General features: G+C 33.9%; 4 protein-coding genes across 4 annotated transcripts; all 4 read right to left on the bottom strand.

Annotated features, from left to right (window-relative positions):
- Positions 1-402: 402 nt before the first annotated feature.
- On the bottom strand, positions 403-2,863 carry LOC117324387 (mammalian ependymin-related protein 1-like). The gene is made up of 6 exons (XM_033880233.1): positions 2,778-2,863; positions 2,321-2,355; positions 2,013-2,147; positions 1,504-1,690; positions 776-863; positions 403-513 (listed from the first exon to the last, which is right to left on the bottom strand). The coding sequence occupies exons 1-6, from the start codon at positions 2,842-2,844 to the stop codon at positions 435-437; spliced, it is 591 nt and encodes a 196-aa protein (XP_033736124.1). The 5' UTR covers positions 2,845-2,863; the 3' UTR covers positions 403-434.
- Positions 2,864-4,998: 2,135 nt separating this feature from the next.
- LOC117324386 (mammalian ependymin-related protein 1-like) lies at positions 4,999-7,647 on the bottom strand. The gene is made up of 6 exons (XM_033880232.1): positions 7,517-7,647; positions 6,959-6,993; positions 6,649-6,783; positions 6,139-6,325; positions 5,415-5,502; positions 4,999-5,109 (listed from the first exon to the last, which is right to left on the bottom strand). The coding sequence occupies exons 1-6, from the start codon at positions 7,581-7,583 to the stop codon at positions 5,031-5,033; spliced, it is 591 nt and encodes a 196-aa protein (XP_033736123.1). The 5' UTR covers positions 7,584-7,647; the 3' UTR covers positions 4,999-5,030.
- A 2,921-nt stretch (positions 7,648-10,568) lies between these two features.
- LOC117324388 (mammalian ependymin-related protein 1-like) lies at positions 10,569-14,638 on the bottom strand. The gene is made up of 6 exons (XM_033880234.1): positions 14,512-14,638; positions 14,230-14,264; positions 13,567-13,701; positions 12,925-13,105; positions 12,577-12,664; positions 10,569-10,701 (listed from the first exon to the last, which is right to left on the bottom strand). The coding sequence occupies exons 1-6, from the start codon at positions 14,576-14,578 to the stop codon at positions 10,629-10,631; spliced, it is 579 nt and encodes a 192-aa protein (XP_033736125.1). The 5' UTR covers positions 14,579-14,638; the 3' UTR covers positions 10,569-10,628.
- A 7,121-nt stretch (positions 14,639-21,759) lies between these two features.
- Positions 21,760-24,294, bottom strand: LOC117324385 (mammalian ependymin-related protein 1-like). Its single transcript, XM_033880231.1, has 5 exons — positions 24,064-24,294; positions 23,013-23,047; positions 22,688-22,822; positions 22,163-22,434; positions 21,760-21,866 (listed from the first exon to the last, which is right to left on the bottom strand). The coding sequence occupies exons 1-5, from the start codon at positions 24,128-24,130 to the stop codon at positions 21,800-21,802; spliced, it is 576 nt and encodes a 191-aa protein (XP_033736122.1). The 5' UTR covers positions 24,131-24,294; the 3' UTR covers positions 21,760-21,799.
- Between the last annotated feature and the right edge of the window lie 174 nt (positions 24,295-24,468).

Below are 24,468 nucleotides of genomic sequence, written 5' to 3'. Positions count from 1 at the left end.
TCATTTATTTCCTTCTGATTGGTTGAAATTTAGATTGTTTTATTGCTATGACATGGTGAACGTAATGCTTTGTCCTTATCCTAATTGAATAACATGATTACTAAAAGCCTTTTTTCGATGTGTCGATATTGTCAAAATTCAGTCCAATTAGGTACGTAGTTGAATTCTGAAATTATGGACGCCAATAGGAATTTCTGATTGAACTAATTGTAGGAGTAGCTTCTGACTGGTCGAAATTTAGATATTTGATTCCGATCACCTTTTGGAATGTTAGTATATTAGACCACCCTGGCTTACAGTAAAGGTAAATAAAAGAAAAAAAACTATATGTCATGTTAACACACAAATAAAAGGATTTCCCGTGCGGACTTCCAGTACAGTATATTGATAACAAAGTCACACTGTATTTTTAGTAATTTTATTGTATCTTCGACCTATGATGGTGGTGGCTTGCAGTTTGGTGGTGGGACGAAGGCTGAGGGATCAGAAATACCAATTGTGATGTTGAAGTAGCTGAATAAGAAATAACATACAATATTCAGTGTATGATTACAGGGAAACCTCATACATTACACTATTTAAATTTCTTTATTTGAACTTTTTAAGCTTTTATTTAGAAAAGGAAAAAATGATAGTTTGAAAAAACTCTTAGCTAGCAAAATACTATATATGTATATCATAAATAGGTTCAATGCTACACTAAATATTTGTTTTCACATTTTCAATTTAGATTTTTCCATGTTCAGATAATCATTAATACAATACTAATACTTACTTTGAATGCTCAAATCCGTACTTCTGGGACAAATGGAAATTAGTAACGGGAATACAACCAGGGGAGGTAACCCATCCAGTGTAATATTCTATTGGTAAAAGATAGTTCAGTAACGTCACAGTTTAAATGTACTTTACATAATGATCTTACAAATCCAATTAATATCACATGTACCGGACATAGCACTTTATTTCAAGGTTAAAACAATTGTTCTATTATTGACTGATCTTCTGCAAATATTTGATTCTTTTTATAACATCAATACATGTAGTAAAAGAGATTGCGATATATCAAATGTTGGCGAACTTACTAAAACATTATAACACCGAAAACGGTCTGTTCCGAAAGTTATGAACAAAAATTCATTTCATTGAATTTCTTTATAATTTTATTTCATCCTCTCCACGAAACGAGCAAAACAATGAAACTTTTAGAATATTTAATCTGGGATCGTGATCGTCAGTTATCATTCTTTACTGAACATGTAGCTTACAAACATAAATGATTGGAATTGTTCGGTCAGTGATATACCTGTGTACATTAAGTTCTACCCCTCATCTCATTTCTGTGCAAATGGTTACTATTATTAAACATTGGCTGTATTTATATCTTCCTGTTGATATATTTTACAGATTTCTCAAAAGGAGAAATGCATTAAAATACAAATAAGATGTTTTCTTGTTACAATTGATCTCGATGTTATCATTAATAAATTTATGTTCCCTTACCGTTAGTTTCGTTAGCGGAGAAGACCTCCACCTGGATATTCTCGCCTGGGAATCCAGGTGCTCCTAATGACAAGATTGTCTCGAATCTGGCATCGGGGTGGACACCGCGGTGGGGAAATGACCTATCAGGTTCGATAGCTGTGACGTTACATTGCTGTGTCCTCCTGTTCAAGCTGTACATCTTCTTCTGTGAAATAGTAAGCAAATGAAACTGTCTCACTATTTTAACTAACAACTGGTTGTTGAACGGATAAGGTGCTTAGTCTGCGAGGGTTTTCAAAACGAAAATTTGGACAAATTAGGGTTAAAAATAGCATGTCTCTCTTCCTCTTTTTAGTGAGATTGTATTTTGAACAAAATCATATTTTGTTATTAAATATCGGTAAATTTTCAAATCTTATTTCAGAGGTATCTAATTTTTATTCTTTTTCTGCAAATAGAAATAAAAAAAAGAACGAATCTCTGAAACTACAAACCTATAGAGCAAATCGCTTAACAATGTTGATTACCTCATTAAATAACATGATGACGTCATAAAACTCGCGAGTGCTGTTTAATTCGACCTCAGCCATTGTGTGGATCCTCATGTTTGTCTGGTCGTAAAACAGTCTCCTCCTCTCCTCATACTTTTGACTGTAATCAATCTGAATAGTCAACACATTATACTGTTTACATACCCAAAATACACAAGGTTGATGGATTTCGTGGTACTGAGCATACTCATATATGTAAATTTGTTGAATAAAATAAACGTAATGCTTACGGTTTTACGGTTAAATTATGTTTGTCAATAAGATACTAATTGAAATGTACTCACCCTAACCTCTCGCCCTTCCCATTGGGGTGGGGAGTCTGCAATGCAATATAATTATGTAATTATACATGGTATATATCAAATACGAGCTTGTCATTATTGTTATATGTATGAACAAACGGCTGTAGTTTATTTTGATCCGTAACAGATTATTTACAGATGTAGCCAGTTGTCATTGTAACACTACGCACAGACAATACTACTTCTCACGTGGATTTAGGTAAAAGGTATTGTCACGTAACACTCGATACCAATATGGAATTTACAATGACGACAAAACAATTATATACTACAGTTAAAAGCCAAAACAACTGAATGATATAAGTTCTTAATATTAACGTTCTCGTTACAGGTAGTGTTTTATGAGGAGGGAAAATAATTGATTCTGATCCCTCCACATATAATGAAGTAGAGGGAAACTAGTCACTCTAGAACAAAACATTACGTGACATATACTTACTGCAAGGGGACGGAATTTGTCCGACGACGGCGCCAATGGCGAGGCAGAGGAGAATAGCGGCCCTCATGTCGTTGAGGAATATTGACCGAAGTGAAATCTAGTGGTAACTGGTTCCTATTATACTCTAGGGGGCCAATAGTTGGTCGGCACTGTCCTTATCTTATCGTCCGAAAGGTATTAATAGACCACCACCGGCGGATTGGGAAATACTTTGCCTGTCTCGCAATAACACTACATTGTGTGTTTATATTGTATTGTCATATATGTCGTAACATTAAAACATTGCATAATGTTTAATCTGAAGTAACTGTGGTATATTTGATTAAAGTAATTCCTATCAACAACGTCATGATTAATTGACTCCTTACAATTAATTGTACATATATTTCATATCTGCATTATGAAACCCACAAACACACAAATATACATATCATCCTTGATTCTTGAATTACGGTACTTAACATATATACTTGTATACATATATTTAATTTCACTGCATACTACTTACATTGTGGTATGGCATTTACAGCGTGTTTGATGTAATTAATTAATACAACTGTTTGAAGAATAAACATACCTTAATTTGAAATCAGCGCTGAGTATTATTAATAAGCTACGCTTTACATCATATTTGCGAAATTATGACTGTTAGTGTAACATTCAGTATTCCTACTGTAGCAACCAGGATTGATCTAAGCTACATGTAGGAGCTACCTGAGAATATAAATAAAAGTGCATCGCATGATAAAATGGCATTGTTTCTCTTTGTACTGTGTACTATTCCTGTTTATCTTTGTTTTTTATTTCTTATCTGAGATGAACATTCAAGCTTCGTTTGGTCCTTATAAATAGCTTAACAAGCAGTAAATTATCCGTACTATTCAGGATCTTTTTTTACTAAAGTGTATTTGTGTATCTTAACTTCGTCCATTTCAACAAATAGGGAGCAGCCATGAGACGAGAAAGCAAGTTAATCTTTTTAACTTTAGTTATACATTCAACAAACATGATAAAAAGTAAGACTTTTTTTGATTGAGTGTAATCATCATTTATATGTGATCGATATCCTCATTACATTTTTAAAATGATTTTGTTAGTATTTTACAATTTTCACGGATCTTACAATTATGTAGATCTTCAAAAAAAACCTGTTCAATCAAAAGTAGTTTTTTTTATGAAATCCAAAAGAGGTGCAGATATAAAAAAAAATGTATGATAAGCCTATTTTTAATGTTTTGATAAGGCTCACTCAGTTATGAAATCCATGGCCGCCTTGCAAATCTTCCACTATTTACGTGAATCTGACTGACACTCTGCTTTAATATAAAGAAAGCATCGCATATGGAGTTAAATATTTACTCTTACCTCCGCTAAATTGAACAAAAAATTATCTGTTCAAGTGTCTTTAAATTCGTTATTTTGTCAAATAGTTTTATGAAAATTACCACCTTTCTTTTACTGATGAGGCGACAGAGATTTCCATTTTAACTAGAGCGAGATCCAAGTCAAACAAACGTTTTTAGATATGCTCACCTTAATACTAAACACTTACATGATTCTGACTTGATACGTCAGACTAGGTGTAGGTGGTTTCATAAAAAAACGAAATTACGATGAAATATTATGAATCGATCGAGGTGAGGGCAAACAAACAATATTTTGATTTAGGCCAGAACAAATATGAGTAAGTATTTTCCTCATTTTGATGACTTGAACGGAATTTCAATATTATCTTATTTTGTTCAGTTTGGTATTATGTAGTTTCCGTCACTTCCGACACCACATACCTGAATCCCTGATTTTACAATGTGACCATCATTTATTTCCTTCTGATTGGTTGAAATTTAGATTGTTTTATTTCTATGACATGGTGAACGTAATGCTTTGTCCTTATCCTAATTGAATAACATGACTACTAAAAGTCGTTTTTTCGATGTGTCGATATTGTCAAAATTCAGTCCAATTAGGTACGTAGTTGAGTTCTGAAACTATGGACGCCAATAGGAATTTCTGTTTAAACTAATTGTAGGAGTAGCTTCTGACTGGTCGAAATTTAGATATTTGTATTTGATTCCGATCACCTTTTGGAATGTTAGTATATTAGACAACCCTGGCTTACAGTAAAGGTAAATAAAAAAAAAACATATGTCATGTTAACACACAAATAAAAGGATTTCCCCGTGCTGACTTCCAGTACAGTATATTGATAACAAAGTCACACTGTATTTTTAGTAATTTTATTGTATCTTAGACCTATGATGGTGGTGGCTTGCAGTTTGGTGGTGGGACGAAGGCCGTAGGTTCAGAAATACCAATTGTGATGTCGAAATAGCTGAATAAGAAATAACATACAATATTCAGTGTATGATTACAGGGAAACCTCATATATTACATTACTTAAATTTCTTTTTTTAACGTTTTATTTAGAAATGGAAAAAAGGATTGTTTGAAAAAACTCTTAGCTAGCAAAATAATATATATGTATATCATAAATAGGTTCAATGCTACACTGCCTATGTCTAAATTGAAAAAAAATCAAATTCTGTATTTAACACAATTTCATAAATATTTGTTTTCACATTTTCGATTTAGATTTTACCATGTTCAGATAATCATTAATGTAATACTAATACTTACTTTGAATGCTCAAATCCGTACTTCTGAGACAAATGGAAATTAGTAACAGGAATACAACCAGGGGAGGTAACCAATCCAGTGTAATAATCTATTGGTAAAAGATATTTCAGTAACGTCACAGTTTAAATGTACTTTACATAAAGATTTTATAAATCTTATTAATATCACATGTACCGGACATAGCACTTTATTTCAAGGTTAAAACAATTGTTCTATTATTGACTGATCTTCTGCAAATATTTGATTCTTTTTATAACATCAATACATGTAGTAAAAGAGATTGCGATATATCAAATGTTGGCGAACTTACTAAAACATTATAGCACCGAAAACGGTCTGTTTTCCGAATTTATGAACAAAAATTCATTTCATTGAATTTTTTTTATAATTTTATTTCATCCTCTCCACGAAACGAGCAAAACATAGAATTTTTCAGATTTATATCGGAGATGGTGATCGTCAGTTATCATTCTTTACTGAACATATAGCGCACGAACATAAACGATTGGAATTGTTCGGTAAGTAATATACCTGTCTACATTAAATTTTACATCTCATTTTCTGTGCAAATGGTTACTACTAGTAAACTTTGGCTGTATTTGTATCTTCATGTTGATATTTTTAACTGATTGCTCAAAAGCAGAAATGCATTAAAATACAAATAAGATGTTTTCTTGTAACAATTGATCTCGATGTTATCATCAATACATTTCTGTTCCCTTACCGTTAGTCTCGTTAGCGGAGAAGACCTCCACCTGGATATTCTCGCCTGGGAATCCAGCTGCTCCCAATGACATGATTGTTTCGAATCTGGCGTTGGGGTGGACACCGCGGTAGTGGAAAGACCTATCGGGTTCGATAGCTGTAACGTTACATTGCTGTGTCCTCCTGTTCAAGCTGTACATCTTCCTCTGTGTAATAGTAAGCAAATGAAACAGTTTTCCTTTTTGAACTAACAACTGGTTGTTCAACGGATAAGGTGCTTAGTCTGCGAGGGTTTTCAAAACGAAAATTTGGACAAGTCATTAGGGCTAAAAATAACATATCTCTTTTCCTCTTTTTATTGAGATAGTATTTTGAACAAAATCATATTTTGTTATCAAATTATCAATATCTTTTCAAATCTTATTTCAGAGGTATCTAATTTTATTCTTCTTCTGCAAATAGAAATAAAAAAGAACGAATCTCTGAAACTACAAACCTATACAGCAAATCGTTTAACAATGCTGATTACCTCATTAAATAGCATGATGACGTCATAAAACTCGCGTGTGCTGTTTAATTCGACCTCAGCCATTGTGTGGGTCCTCATGTTTGTCTGGTCGTAAAACAGTCTCCTCCTCTCCTCATACTTTTGACTGTAATCAATCTGAATAGTCAACACATTACACAGTTTACATACTCAAAAACATCACAAGGTTGATGGATTTCGTGGTACTGAGCATACTCATATATGTAAATTTGTTGAATAAAATAAACGTAATGCTTACGGTTTTACGGTTAAATTATGTTTGTCAATAAGATACTAATTGAAATGTACTCACCCTAACCTCTCGCCCTTCCCATTGGGGTGGGGAGTCTGCAATGCAATATAATTATGTAATTATACATGGTATATATCACATACGAGCTTGTCATTATTGTTATATGTATGAACAAACGCCTGTAGTTTATTTTGATCCGTAAAAGATTATTTACAGATGTAGCCAGTTGTCATTGTAACACTATGCACAGAAAATACTATCTATCACGTGGATTTAGGTAAAAGGTATTGTCATGTAACACTCGATACCAATATGGAATTTACAATGAAGACAAAACAATTATATACTACAGTTAAAAGCCAAAACAACTGAATGATATAAGTTCTTAATATTTAACGTTCTCGTAACAGGTAGTGTTTTATGAAGACAGGGAACAATTGATTATTATCCCTCTACATATAACTAGAATACCATATGAAGTACAGGGCAACTGATCACTCTAGAACTTTAAAAAAATGTCTCGGTATGATTTAAACTAAAACATATTTTTGTCAAACTTGATACAACTGTTATTCATATAGACAGAACAAGACAAAACATTACGTGACATATACTTACTGCAAGGGGACGGAATTTGTCCGACGACGGCGCCAATGGCGAGGCAGAGGAGAATAGCGGCCTTCATGTCGTTGAGGAATATTGACCGAAGTGAAATCTAGTGGTAACTGGTTCCTATTATACGTCTGGGGGGTCAATAGTTGGTCGGCACTGTCCTTATCTTATCGTCCGAAAGGTATAAATAGACCACCACCGTCGGATTGGGAAATACTTTGCCTGTCTCTCAATAATACTACATTGTGTGTTTATAGTGAATTGTCATATATGTCGTAACATTAAAACATTGCATAATGTTTGATCTGAAGTAACTGTGGTATATTTGATTAAAGTAATTCCTATCAAAAATGTCATGTTTAATTGACTCTTAACAATTAATTGTACATATATTTCATATCTGCATTATGAAACCCACAAACACACAAATATACATATCATCCTTGATTCTTGAATTACGGTACTTAACATATATACTTGTATACATATATTTAATTTCACTGCATAATACATACATTGTGATATGGCATTTACTGCGTGTTTGATATACTTAAATAATACAACTGTTTGAAGAAATAAACATTCCTTAATTTGAAATTAGCGCAGAGTATTGTTAATAAGCTACGCTATACATCATATTTGCGAAATTATGACTGTTAGTGTAACATTCAGTATGCCTACTTGTACTACTGTAACAACCAGGATTGATCTAAGCTACAGGTAGGTGCTACCTGAGAATATATAATAAAGTACATCGCATGATAAATGGCATTGTTTCTCTCTGAAATTGCAAAGAAACATTGCCTATATGAAAGATGTATTAGAATATTAAACTCTCTTTGATGGTACAGTGCTACACGGTACTCCCTTAAAGAGGTGGGAGAGGGGGGTTATGTTGTCGATGGTACAGTGCTACACGGTACTCCCTTAAAGAGGGGGGAGAGGGGGTTTATGTTGTCGATGGTACAGTGCTACACGGTACTCTCTTAAAGAGGTGGGAGAGGGGGTTTATGTTGTCGATGGTACAGTGCTACACGGTACTCTCTTAAAGAGGCGGGAGAGGGGGGTTTATGTTGTAGATGAAACATATCTGTATCTTCAGTATGTTCTTATTAATGACCTACTTCAACATGGTGAAGAGTATGCCATATATAGGAACAGGATTTAGTATAAATGGACAAAAATAAAGAAAACAGTCATACGAAAAGTTTCCGAAGGTAGGTTGCTTCAATCTTTGATCAATTATAAGTTTATTATTCTTTCCTAAGAGACATGTTGCATATAAGTTTATGTACTATTCATGTTTATCTTAGTTTTTTTATGTCTTATCTGAGATGAACATTCAGGCTTCGTTTGGTCCTTATAAATAGCTTAACAAGCAGCAAAGTATCCGTACTCTTCAGGATCTTTCATATTCTAAAGTGTATTTGTATATCTTAACTTCGTCCATTTCAACAAATAGGGAGCAGCTATGAGACGGAAAAGCAAATTAATCTTTTTAACGTCAGTTTCACGTTCAACAAACATGAGAAAAATTAAGTCTTTTTATGATTGAGTGTAATCAAAATTTATATGTGATCGATATCCTCATTACTTTTTTAAAAAATGGTTTTGTTAGTATTTTATAATTTTCACTGATCTTACAGTTATGTATAGCTTCGGAAAAACGTTTATTCAGAATTGTGAAGATCTTCCAAAAAACTGTTTAATCAAAAGGTTTTTTTTTTATGAAATCCAAAAGAGGTGCAGATATCAAACAAGTATAATAAGTATATTTTTAATGTTTTGATAAGGCTCACTCAGTTATGAAATACATGGTCGCCTTGCAAATCTTTCAAAAGTTTCCACTATGTACGTGAATCTGACTGACACTCTGCTTTAATATAAAGAAAGCATCGCCTATGGAGTTAAATATCTACTCTTACCTCTGCTAAATTGAACAAAAAATGATCTGTTCAAGTGTCTTTTAAATTCGTTATTTTTTTTCAAATAATTTGATGGAAATTACCATCTTTCTTTTACTGATGAGGCGACAGAGATTTCCATTTTAACTAAAGCGAGATCCAAGTCAAACAAACGTTTTTAGATATGCTCACATTAATACTAAACACTTACATGATTCTGACTTGATGCGTCAGACTAGGTGTAGGTGGTTTCATAAAAAAAACGGAAATACAATGAAATATTATGAATCGTGCGAGGTGAGGGCAAACAAACAATACTTTGATTTAGGCCAGAACAAATATGAATAAGCAACCCAGTTTCTTATTTTGAGGACGTAACATTTCCTGGATTTGACCCTGGTTTGTATTGTGGTTTCGTCAATGAAGCAGACAGGGTTTTACGTACGATTATACCAATATCTCCATCATTTCATTTCTTCATCACTTATAATTCCGTACAGAAAAGTTATTAGTTTATTCCCCTTACCCTTTTGTGTATAATAACAGCAGTTTTACACTCGTACCCGACCACGTGGAGTTTATCTAATTTACCTGCATTTGACTTCTGAATTACACAAATACGGCAGACGCAGTCGAGGAAGCAGCAGTCGCTTGCGATTTGTTTTTAATCTTGTTTTATGAAGAGGCTTATCGACAAATCTTGTTTTATGAAGATTCTTATCGACAAATCTTGTTTTATGAAGATTCTTATCGACAAATCTTGTTTTATGAAGATTCTTATCGACAAATCTTGTTTTATGAAGATTCTTATCGACAAATCTTGCTTTAGTTGACATTTTGCGACCGACGTCAAATATTTAATTTTGAATTTGTTTTCTTACAGATTGGTAGGCTTGTTCTCAGAGAGAATGATTAGCTATTGTCTAGTCAGATATCGTTATATATTGTTTTGTCTTTATTAATATTGATATAAATATAAATACAAGTAATTTATTCAGTATTTCCACTACGTATGTAATCATTAAGAATTGCAATACGTTTAAAAACAGCTTTTATTACTTCATATTGAGGTATTAATTACATGTTTATTATATGAGTATCATAACATTCTCTTTAAATAAACGTAGATAGGACAGACAACAAAGGCACGCACATAACGTCAGTATTTTGTCTTTTTTTTTAATAGATAAATACAATTACATAAACATAGCTATCTATGATTTCGTGCACTCTGGTGGAGGAACGAAAGCCATCGGGTCGGAAATTCCGGCAGTGATGTCGAAATAGCTGAAAAGAGAAATTGTTTTATTGAATAGATAAACAAGCCAATCATTTATTGAAGCCTCATGAAAAGCTTTTCGGTATTAGTCAGTTTGAAAAAAGTTTTGTCGATAAAGATATACCAGCGTTCGGTTTAGAAACTTGGTCTAAATTCAATTCAATTTCACACTCAGCTTCCACCGTGCACTATGGAAATGTTCTTCAGTTAAAATTCAGTCGAATTCAGCTTTCAGCAGATTTCTCGAGAAAGCGTGCATACCCGGTACTCTTGCACCATATATGCTAGTTAATCATTCGAAATCAAACATTGGAACAGCAAAGATCTTTTACACAACATTTCTTTTCGAATCGATTGTACCGTGATTGATTGAAGTCGATCGGGGTAGGGCAATTGTTCTAATAATGTAGGGGTATTTGCACCGTCATGTAGCTCAGCAATATGATATACATAAGACAACAATATCCCGTGTAATTGGGCGTCTCAGAGTCACAGGGATATTAGGCGGCCGTCCCTGGAGCGGACGCCTGTGCATTGCGTCTCTTACACCTCCGTAACTGATTTCAGGCGGCGACGGAGACGGCAACTCGTCAGCACTCATGCTCTGCCAGTGCGTCAAAGAATGATTAAAATCGGTTTTGTCTGGCTCATTGGAAACACGTGTTGTTTACTGACGAGTCTCGTGAAATTCTTGCGTAACGAAAAGCGACAGATTCTGTGGCGGATCTGTTATGGTATGGGTAGGGATCACTCAGGGTGTGAAACACCTCTCGTGGTTATCGTCGATAAACATACAGCAGTAAGATATCGTGATCAGGTCTTGAGACCACACATTCTTCTTATTAACCATAAACGTAGCCTAACGTTACGAAGTGCGTCAACATCGCTCAACACACACAGGCCCTTATTCAGGGCGGAACAATATCCATCAAAGGGCAATAAACACCTTGATGGGTTCAATGTCAAGGAGATAAAGACTGATGGTGCCCGTCCTCTACTGATTTGGATCAGGAAACGGCGTGGGGTACCCTTGTTATAACAGTACTCACGTAAACACTGTCTGTGATACGGCAACAAAAATCATAAAAATGTATTCAGTAATGATGAAATAATCGAGAATTCAACACCATGAACGCATCCTCAAAGAATCATGTAAAACAATAAATATCGAAAATAAACATGCGTTTCTTTTTCGCTAGTATAATATCAGATACATTCTTAACTTCTTTCAAATGCGGCAAAATAAAATTTAAAATGTCCGAACATTGGTAAAGAAGATGCACCGAGTAAAGAGTTTTATACAATTTTTGAAATGTCTTCCACACAAAGTTTTCTAAGGATGAGTCGTTCTTTATTCTTGTAAAAGTTTCCTTCCATCCCCACGATTTGAAATAGAATGCATTTATTCGTATATTTTTTTTCATTATGACTGATGCTTTAACATTGAAAGTCGTTCGGAAGTCATCCTTAACCGTTCAAGTAGTCAGAACATGTATTCATAACGATCCGTGGTTATACCGAAAGTTATGTAAATACATATTTCATCAGAAATATCAACATCCGTATCGTATGTTGAATACACACAGATATGAAAAGTAATTCGAGTTCATATTTAATTTTGGTAAGTTTGTAAATCTTATGATGGCATCAGATGACACCAAATATATAACAGAATATCTAGAGAAGCTTAAAATGGCATCAGATAACAAAATATTACAGAATATCGAGAGAATCTTATGATGACATCAGATGACACCAAATATATCACAGAATATCTAGAGAAGCTTAAAATGGCATCAGATAACAAAATATTACAGAATATCTAGAGGAGCTTATGATGGCATCAGATGCCAATATATCACAGAATATTTAGAGAATCTTACTCATTGTGCTCAAAACCATATTTCTGTGTGATGTGGATGTTGGTGACAGGGATACATGCTGGATAAGCAACGGTTCCGGTGTAGAATTCTGGGACAAATAGAAAAGGACAATTAATGTTATATTTACAGTATTAAAGTTCTATGAATAAACATTTACTTTATTCTGTGATTTGTATTCTAAACATACTGATTTACTGTACCACATTTAACCGTTTATAGAAAACACTTCTAGAAATGTGTTAGTTATTTGAGGCAATGCTCGCTTGAAAATACATTATGATTATTATGGTTTTCCTTATGTTTTATCTAAATTCCTCGTAAATTCCTCGGAAAGGAAACTCTGTTTACCATCGGTCTCATTGGCAGAGAAGATAGCCAATTGGATGCTCTCTCCGGGGTATCCGGTGAGTCCAAGTGACAACAGCTGTTCGAATTTGGCGTCTGGGTGGACACCTCGGTAGCGGAAAGGCCTGTCTATCATGGACGTATTGCACTGACGGGTCCTCATATTGATGCTGTACCGCTGGTTCTGTAAACACGCAGTTAAACAGTGAATGCTAAAGTCATTAACACTGAAAACTACAGCATTTCCTCTTGCTAGAAACTTTTTGAACTAATTTTGTTAATCAGAATAAGAAAAAAAATTAAGAAAAAGACGCGGCCCTCTCTTTGTTTTGATAAAGCTATCTTACTTCATATGTAATGTCCTACAAAAACGTGCCCGGATAATATACCTTACGTTAGATATTATAGAATGAAATCACAACAATGATCATTTTGAAAAGTAATGTTATTTCCGGATCGAAATAGTAAGTTTCATTTTCGTTCCGAGTAACAATAATTGTATAATTTATCTGTGAAGTGTTCGTCCAAGTGGATCCGATATATCTGGATTAACAATACATAATTTATTTAATAGCACCGACCAGGTGATAAGGTTATTTTTTCACTATTATTAAATCACATTAACTACACCATACAGGTTATTACCGTGGCGTAGAGGTCAAGGACATCGTAGAAATCCCTGGTGCTGTTGAACTCCACTTCCGCAATGGTACGGACACGCTTGTTGGTCTCATCGTAGAAGATTCGGCGGTATTCCTCGTACTTTTGACTGTAATCAACCTATTGAAATACAAAATATTACAAACTAGCACATGCTCGGTATAAACCATATATTGGTAACGTGTAAATGTAAGGGATTATCCTATTTCAGCACTTTTCGGACTGAAAAGGTTTAGCTAAAATGCAGTTTTTGTACACTTGTTACGTTTTATTTCGGATGTGATGTGGCTCAAAGTTCAGGGTGGAAAAATAAGCGATTTCAAGGAAATGTTTTATCCGTCCAATTATTCCTGCTACCATTTGCGAATATTCTTAGAGTTTTGTTATTCAAACTTTCAGTTTCGCAGACATAAATACCAGGCAACAGTCAATGGACAGAGAATGAAAATATCCTCTTCAACGCTATTAATTCGCTTTTAAAAAACATATCTTGAGGCAGACATGTACATTTATTCAAAACTGTTACTTTTCGGTAAAAATATGGTACAAAACATAGCATATGCACCCATTGTTTGTTTCCCCGAGGAACTTTCTGGGCATTTGGTGACGATTGTATATATTCATTCCGTATGATAGCTTGCTACTTACTCTTAGTTCCCTTCCTTCCCATTGTGGAGGCGATTCTTATGAAAATAAATAATACAGATCATTATTTACATACACAAAATATTATTTGATTGAGGACAATTGGAATATATATCATTTCTTTTATATATATAACATAACATATTTGTTAACTACATATCGCCGAATAGGAACCATACAAAGGGAATTTGAAGAAGTTTTTTTGTAATAAACAAAGTGCTCTTTATAATGCAAACATTTTTCGTCAAATTTTGTATTAATTGGTTGTTTGATGGAAATACTTACGACAAGGAGTAGGAACTTGAGTGAGCACCGTGCCGACAGCAAAGCAAAGGAACAGGGCAACCTTCATCGTGAATTGTTCTTGACCAAAGTGACGATGGACACTGCCTTATCTCTAATTTATTGACCGGAGATGTCCATTCCCTTACAAGGGGTCAAAATTTATCTGACCTTTACGTAAACACAAATTATATAAGTGACCACGACTGGAGGACAACCATGTCAAATACCTTTATTTTAAGATCACCGAAAAGGGATGATGTTATAAAATAAGAAATCGTCGTCATTTGTTAGGTTTGTTAAATTATCATCTTTAATCATCTGTGACTCAGATTTAGTAATAGGCATGTCTGTTAACTAGATTCATTTTTGAATTTCAAAAAATCCTCCGAATTTAACAGGGGAGATTACAACATTGGAATAAGACAATAGAGTCCACAATCTGACCCCGACTTATAATTATGCTTGGCTTTGTTGAATCAATCGGGATATAAGTCCTGATCATTTTTTTTAATTTGCTCATAATATTGTTAATATGAACAAATCGAAGTTTCCATATCTATGATTTCTTTTTGATATCTTCTCGATACCTTGTCTTTTTCTGTAGGCTCTAATGCATCAACTGTATGTCATTTGGGGTAATGGCTTCTTCGTTTGCAGGGTGAGGTTTCGATGTAATCATATGCAAATTGCTATTCAATTTCAATTTCAACATATTTTATTGACAGATGTTAATATCAATATAGGATTGGACATCAGACAAAGCCTATATAAGTCCTCTCCTTACATAAAACAGGTAAACAAACTTAAACATATTTACATACAACAAATATGAATTATATAATAAGAAGGGAGGTATCTTCTTAGATTGTTTTGATTATTGCATGATTGGACGAAAGTAACTTCTTAAGAGATAATTGAATTTTTGTGGTAAGACATATATAGATATGCCCATTTTGCCAAATTGAGCTTATTCCCCCAACAGCTACAGGCTCACAGTCCATATGTATATAACATAATAGCCATCCACTGATGGGGATCAAAACCCAATTTTACCAAATAGGTATATATATATAGTTTATGAGTGGAGTTACAGTAAAACTTACAAATTATATTTTCAGTCTAAAATTGCTGCTGTTGAAGTTATCGTATTAACATATATATTATATAAACTATATTACAACAATGCCAATTTCCATCCAGTCCATTCTCCATCATTTGTGCATTATAAAATAATATTATTGTGTTAGAGGTGCACTGTATATGCTACATAACTAAATAAGTTTCGATGAAGAATAAAAATGCAAATTGCTATATATATATATACTTATAACTCCAATCCATCTACATAGTTTTTATCTTTTTTGATGTTTTTTTTTTCACTCAGAATCCAGAGATTTTGTTCAGATGCACAGCTTTATAATGCAATACCCCTTTTTCAGTATAGTTACTTCACAATATACATGTACACTGTATAAGGAATCTGAGACAACAAATGATTAAATTTGGTATTTCTATTTCTAAGAAGGCATTCAGTGAATATAGTGTATAATACGTACGATAAATACATAGGGTCTACGCCTAGTCTCTGATTTCTCGAATATCCCGTATTCCTCGAACTATTAACATGATCCCTAGCAGTTCGAGTTAGCGGGTTTTTACTGTATTTTTTGTGGTACAATGCACCATTTTATAACTTTATAGTGCACATCAAAGACTGATAGGCTGAACGAGCGGGTTTGTGAACAAGTCTTGAGTCCGCTCACACACACATATAACCACACATCTAAAAGGAAACTACAACGTAAATGTGTTATTGTTCTCACGATAATTACACGTTTATAAATGATTTTCTTGATTTGCTAACACATTAGACGACAAGCATTTCCATCGAGTCCTAGTAGTAAGAATTGATTGTGAAACGTAGTTATTCCATTACTCGACATAAATTGTATGAATATTTTATCGTTATATAAAGATTCACTCGTGTATCTTTTGAACAATTCTTTTAGATTCCACGCTTAATGACCGAATTTGCATTGCCTGAATATACAGTAAAAAAATAACGCGACAGGACCGACGTATAAAACTGTAATTCTGACTTTAAATTCAAGGACAATTCTTTATATAAATCAACTTGTGCCTTTTAAAACGTATTTGTCCTAATTAATTATCAGTCAACATAATCGAACGGTAACCCACATTAATATGCTAGTGTTGCACAATCGTTATAAAATAGCAGGTTTACTGATAGCGAACTTGTTTACTAATCACGTGTGGCCGACAGCTGACATATCGCCGCGATAAGCACGCACAATTGTCTCGACATGATGCACATGTCTAATTCCCATGTCGCCATGTGTTCAGGCCGTCATCAGATTATTACTACATATGACTTCATTTGTTTGGTAATCTGTATTAATAATTAAGCATACTCTGTAAGAATCTCGTTATTATGTATTATAATTATTGCGTGGTTGATATGGTTCCTTGGCGTTCGTACCTGTCTTCGATGTCGGGTTGCATCATAAAACACTTGTTTTCTGGTCTCCATTTGCCATACTGAGTTGTATGTTTTCTTTTTCTATTCATATGGTCATTTTTCTATTCATAAGGCAATTTTTCACACTTATGATTGCTGGTGGTTTAGATGCACAATGTTGATTCTCATTTTGGGAACCGACTTTGACCGATATTTATATGTGGCTGTCGACAATAAAACAGAAAACGCTAACTCGTCCGGGACAACTGGTCAAATTTCATTTTACCTTTCCATTGGTTTCCGTGTTTAATCTTATTTTGTGGAATTTTTTTCCTTCGATTAATTGATTCCGATTTCGTTTACTTGTCTATAGTCTCTCGTCTCAAAGCTTAGTTGAAAGTTGAGAGATTTACTTCATATATAATCTTCTAATACTGACCTACATGTATGTAAAAGATAAAAATCTCATGTCAGTAATATTAACCATGAATATTCCAGTGATGTCAAAAATTAATAATGCAATAACACGAAGCTTACAGGAAACCAATGCATATCTTAACCTGTGATGCAATATAATATTTTCCGGTTGTACTCTATATAGAGAGCCATAATTAAGACTATACCCCAATATTTGTTCAATTTTAGGAGGCAACTGAAATTGGCTCTCCTGCAGAAAAGTTCCCTTGATATAGAAGAGACCATAAACACTTAGAGGTTGCTTTGAGTATTGCTCTTACTCTTTGTTCCCTGTCTGTTATTATTCCTGTGCTTTGTTCACCTCCGTTTTTGTCTTCCTGATAAAAGTGACATCAGATATTGGATACACGGATTGCGGATTAGTGTGTACGGTCCAAAAGGAAAGTACATGTGGTTTGTATGGAAATGGACGAATTGATCAATATTTTCGCTTTATTAAATCGTGAGTTCTGATTAAAAAAACGTATGTCCCATTTTATTTAAATTAAGAATTGTCCTTATTTTTGAACTATATGTGGGGTGAGGAAATATCTGTTCAAGGTCGTTATCGTATCAAGTTACTAATTCGGGCATCTTCACAGGTGTTTGATTTCCACCGTTCGATAGGTTGTGTCACGTAAGGTTGTTATATGTAACGATGACATTTCTTAGATACCAAAGTAATGAGCAAGTGGGGAAATAGATAGAAACGTCATTTATAAGTACTAGTGAAGTTAGATACTATATCTGCTTTGTTTGTCATAATGACGCCGATGATTTTAACAAAGATACATATATATATATTTTTATTTTTGCTAGACAACATATTCTGATTATTGCATTGCAATACTGACCACACCACACAACTGTTTGGTAATAGTCAGAGCTACTGCTGACAAAAGTGTGGATATGAAAATGGAAAGCCATGGAAACCAAAATGGGAATGAACAAATACATAAGGGATTAATTGGGGAGACCAAATTAAAAAAAAATCTGTGTAATTGTTAATATTTGCGGGGGATTTAATTTCGCTATATTAGATGTCTTTAAATATAGCGCGAGAATAAATAGTCAGTGAATGTTTGTATATACGCACATATGTATAGAAGTGTTTACTGCGGAATGATTACAAGGCGGTATTCCCTGAAATTGTATACCCTCAATTAGTTTCGACTGGAACAACTTCGTCATATCAGCCTCGTGAAATAGCTACACAGTATGATGGATAATATAACAAAAACATAGAATACATGTGTATTGCCTGAACCTGTATTAATAGGAATTCAGAACATTGAATGTAGGGTAGGTTCACATTGTTACTAGCTAAATCTGTGTGTAGGTTAATCTGCATCACAGACAGTGGTTAAACACAAACTATACATCTTAATACTGTTTATTAATTAAGCAATTATTCAACAGGCTTTCATTTTGCATAACGTGCGTCGTCATTGAAGCATAAAAGATAACATTTCCGAAACACCTGTTCTTATTCTACTTTTCAAATGACCTCCATGCAAATTTGTTCGTTTTCCCTCGTTCTATCGATTTAGATTTACTATTTCGTTATTTTTTCGGTATTCTCCATTGGTTTGTCTTGACTTATATATTGTATTAAATAATTCTTTGTGAAAAGTAATAATAATCTAAAGGTAAGGATTGGTTTTTTGAATCTTCTATACTAGAATAAGATATTTTCATCTTTTGTTCAGTGGACAATAGAAGAACCAATATTGATATTTAAACATTGTGAAGTCGTCATTTTTTGTTTTCTTTTTTGTTTGTTTGTTATATAGCTTTTTTCTATTACCGATTCGACGTTTTGTCGCTAGGCATATGCGCCTTATATAACCCTTATTTAGAGGAAGCTACAAAACAAATCATAACCAGAATCTATAATAGATACAAATGATCAACAATGGTTTATATAGTTAATGATGCTTGAAGATTGGGCAAATATAACAACACTATCAACCAAACATTAGGTTCTTAAAAGATAAAGATTTTGTTGAGACTATGATAGTTGTGATGTTTTCTTTATTTCTTGGCTTCTCTGTTAATATCGATACTACGAGTCTTTCTATAATATCACTGTGTCAATCAGGCTGGAATGTATGGTTCAGAGTATGCACACATATCTCTTGATATTGATGAAATGGATTCAATTTTGATGTGCATGTATCCCTTTCTTTAGTTCAACCACTGTTCATGCCCTTATGGCTTTCCATACTTTTTGCCCTATTGTCACTGACGAATTCCAGCTGGACTATTCATCATATGTCATATTATAAGTATCGATCACCCAATGCATGTGTAATGCTGCTGTCGATTTGTATGTCATTGAACAATTCTCCATGATACGAGTCGTCGTTTGTTGGAAACTTTTGAGTGACGCGGTAAAGTTGGCATTTTTCCGATGGTTCAAAATATCGCGTTATTCGAATTAACTTAAGGAACAAGATATATTTTACGTAAATTTTAGAATATACTCACATTACAATGGTTTTCGCGTTGTATTTCCTGTCATCGAATATACCGAAATCTAAAGTTCCATGAAAATTACAAACTTAAAACAGTTAGGAGGACATGTACAGATATTGATTAACTGGACCGACATTCAAGTCAGTTTTGTCTGTATAAAGCTACTGCTTGTTTGATTTGAGCTTAGGAATCGAAATTAAATATCATATTTAGTATTCATTTGCCTACCACATGAACAACCGCTGTTGTGTGACGTCACATATGACGCGTTTGCTAGGATTGGCGGCGTGTGTAAGGCACAGTGGCTACCAATGTGTTGACTGGAGTGTGGTATGTGTTTTACCCGTGTCATGATGTAAGCTGCTAGTATAAAATTGCTTCGGTAATCCGTGATGCTCAAGTTATCTAATAAGGCCACGTTTGGGGACAAATCTCCGGTATTTCAAATTATGTTCAGTGACGGAAGTGTCAGTAAAACGTTGGTTGTTCTGTGCGAAAATAAAATATTTCAAATACACTGCTTTTTGCTTTAAATTACTTTGGAAATTAACATTGATTTGCATCATTGGATTCGGAGGAGTGCTCGTTTAATTTTACTCAAAGCAACCACCAATTCTTATGCATCGTAGTAAGAAAAAAATAGGTCTTTCCGGCTCGTTTTTTTTTTGTTTAGTTTTTTTTTATATGTATTCTATTATTATTGTTATTCAATTACATTTTCATATTAAAATGTTATATATGTTGACGTGAAAAAAGTATTTGATTGAGAATGACAAATTGATAATAAAACCGTTTTGATATCGAACTGTGAGCATAACAACAAAATAAGTATACCTCTCGATCAATGCTTTCGCTGGGTTGAAATTGTTTTAAGTTCTTACTATTTGCAGTTTAGTCATGTTGCATTTTCGTGCGACATAACATGTGCCTCTGTGAACTCTAGTTCCAATTAACGAACCAATTTCCTTTTTTTAATACATAAAGATCTAACATGAAATGTAAACTAGATAATTCATGGGATGGGCTCACATTATTTTCACAATTAACCAGTTATGCACTTGCAGCTTATTTGTTCCCAATTTCATCATTTTTCTGTGTACCCAAGGGCAAGGTCATATTAAATACAAAGGTCAACTTCATTTACGTCTTAACCACAGTTACCAATTAAATTTTCAGTGAAGTGTGTCGTGAACTCTAAAAATGTATACCCAAAGTCAAGGTCACATTGAGGTCAAAGGTTCTTCTGCTCTCAGATGTGATTGTCCTTGACATAACATCTGACAAACTGCAAGATAATCAATGGAATTATTTGGAAAAAAATAGAAGAAAATGGGGCTTGTCGTAAATATTCCTTGTGCTTAAGGTCACATTGAGGAAGCGGATAAAGTTCCTGGTCCAAGTCAAAATGTTTGTCTCATTCAATATATGTTCCAAGTGTAAAATGTTTGATCCTAGTCATTCTGGGAATCCATTTTATATATCGGACATGATGGAATGAAATGTCCATTTTACTTAGCTTATATTTGCAATATAAATGCAATATTACAATATTAGTTTCATCATGCAGTCACAAAGACGTTTCGGGGAGAGTATTCTGTCAGTTTTACCCACTTTTCCTCATCTTATTATTTACACGATTCCTGTTGTTTCTCTTCCTTATGGAAATATCAAACTCCTCTCAGAGCTGCGTTATGTTTTTGGTTTTCCTGCGATAGGAGTTTTGCTTTTCGAGCGATAAAGGAAAACTAGGCAAGATATGTTTGAATCTTTGTATGCAATTATCAAAGATTTGTATACGAATGTAAGCGAAAATAAAGTAAAAATAAACACACATCTTTTTTTTACGTTTAATGTTTAGGTGTCAAATACAAAACTTTAAAGACATTCCTTTGGAGGGATAAAAACCATTGGGTCTGCGATTCCTATGTTCAAATCGAAAAATCTGAAATGGAGAAAATGAAAATATTAAAAATAACTCTAGTATGAGGATATATCAATGAACTAGTGGAAATGGTACTACTTGATAATCTATCCGACAATGAAGACGTTGAAGAAAATCGATAAATATGACAGATGAACACTCTTGATGTAGACTAGACTTGGACTATCTCATTATTGAAAAGCTTGACCTTTACAATATGTCTAAAGGATGATTCGTCTGATAATGTATAATTATTATTCAAATAATGAGCATTTGCGGTGCCAGCATTTGTAGTTCTTTCGTAATAATCTACGTACGTTCTATGAACGAAGCCAGTATTCTCGCTGTAGAAGCCACTTGCTATTGGGATACAGTCAGGATTTGTGACAGTACCAAAAAATCTGTCACCGTCGCTGAAGTTGCCATAGAAATTGTTTACAGCCATAAACTCATTGGGAACTCCAGCTGCTCCAACGGTGGCAGAACCCTCGAATTTACCCTCAGGAGGGACTCCAAAAGGCCTGAAGGGACGCGTGAGGTTCGTTACATTGCACTGCCTTGTTTTCAAATTAAACCTGTACTCCTTACCCTTTGAATGAAAATATTGCATTTTAGGATATATCATATACTCTGTCATATCAATAACAAGAATTGTTTTTGATTTATTCATAGTATTCATAGTATAAAACTTTTATTAACATAGATAAAAGAAATGAATTGGCAACATTAGCTTGCATGAATAAAAACTTTTATGTAAACCGTATGTTCTTTGAAGTGATAGTATTTGTTTATTTGATTATCTTCTGATACGTATTACTGATTACATCACAAGTCGCACTTACGACGTTATGGAGGTAAAGAACGTCGAAATACTCGCGGTCACTTCCGAATTCAACTTCTTCAATCTCTCGGAACCTCCTCTGCGTCTCGTCATAGCTCCCTTTGGCATACCCAGTAAAGTTTTTGGACATGTCTTGCTTTAATGTAAGAAGTACAATGTAACTACAGGTACATTTTCACATTTATCAACTGTCGCAAACGAGAAAAGGCAGACATAGTATTTATAGATAATATGATGATATATAAGTATCGCGATTTTTTCAACATGTATACTAAAAAGAAAATACAGGAATGTAAAATTGTACCACACTTGTCACATATACTTACGGTGAACATTCGCGCTTCCCATTGCTTTGGTGACTCTGAAGATTCAAGCAAACATATACTGTAATATTTCAATGGCAGATATTTCCGAGGATTTGAACTCTAAATTCTTGACTTTTCTAAAATCCTTTATAGAAAGCAGTAATATACGAGTCATACCTCAAGCATACCTTGTCTATCAACTAAGATATATATCTGTGTATATCTAATATCCCTTTAATATCAATGAGTACATAACATGGTATCACATTTAATGTCAGACTCAGAATCACTGACGAGAACAATTATCATCGGTTTAGGATTTGATGCAAAGCATTTATTAACAGTTTTTACACATATTTCACATTGATACAAACAAAGAGGCTATTCCTGCTAGGCCCAACAAACCAAGCAAAAAATAAGGCTTTCAAAATGTTACATTATCACTTCAACTTGGTAATGTCTATGATACTGTAAAAACGTACAAGAAATATAAATTGTATCTTAGCTTCACTAACTACGAATGAAAAAAAGAGCGGAAATGAAAAACTGGGAAATTAATGTATATAAACCGATACATTTTAACCTTAGATTATCTATCAGCGATCCAAGCCTTTCTAGGTTGTACATACTACCAATAAAGAAGTTTCTCTCAAGATAACCTATCAATGGCAAACATTTACAATCGTTCTACTTGAACGACACCAACTTCTCTGTCAATTATCCTAATGATAAGATATCCCTTCTTTGAGATGGCAAGTACTCGATTCTGCTGCCGGACCCCATTTTTACTGCAACGAACATGTCACGTTTTCATTCATTTAAAATAGTGACACAGTTAAGTTTAACGTTCTTTTGAAAACAAAAATTTATTGACTAATAGGGTAATTCAAGATTTTGCATGGTGCATTTTAATTCATTTTGGCTCTACTCTTCCTAACTTTCAATCTGCATGGAAATTAGCTAATCATATATTGTATGTCTTTTTGTATAATCTTTTGGAATACCCCCAGTAGAATAGATTCCAACATTGCCATTCAACAACGGTCGGATATACCCCCGTTGTGATACGTACCACAAGGCCTAGGTAGCTGAGCGTATGCTGACACTCCAAGGAGCATTACGAAAAGGAGACTCTGCATGGCTGTTGTTGGTGGTCTATTACTCGCTGCCGAATTTCCTCGAGAGTGAAAAGAAACCAGCTCGAGACCTCCTTATATAACAAGCGTGCCGGTAGTTTTATCTTATCTATGGACATGTCGCTCGAGACTATTCCATTTATTTGTGTCAATCTAGACATTTCGAAATCGTCTTAATAAATTTGAAATAAGAGTTCATTTGATTATTACCAAAGAATCTTGGTTCTTATTAGTATTATTTCAAATAATAGAATTTGCATTTGTTAGTATTTTAAAATTGAAATGAATTTTATTTTAGTTCTGTTTTATTTCTGGGAATCCATGAACATACTTTTGGTTTG

This window comes from Pecten maximus, chromosome 3, assembly GCF_902652985.1.
Source record: "Pecten maximus chromosome 3, xPecMax1.1, whole genome shotgun sequence".
NCBI classification, from domain to species: domain Eukaryota; kingdom Metazoa; phylum Mollusca; class Bivalvia; order Pectinida; family Pectinidae; genus Pecten; species Pecten maximus.
This window is presented reverse-complemented; position numbering and strand designations above follow the sequence as displayed.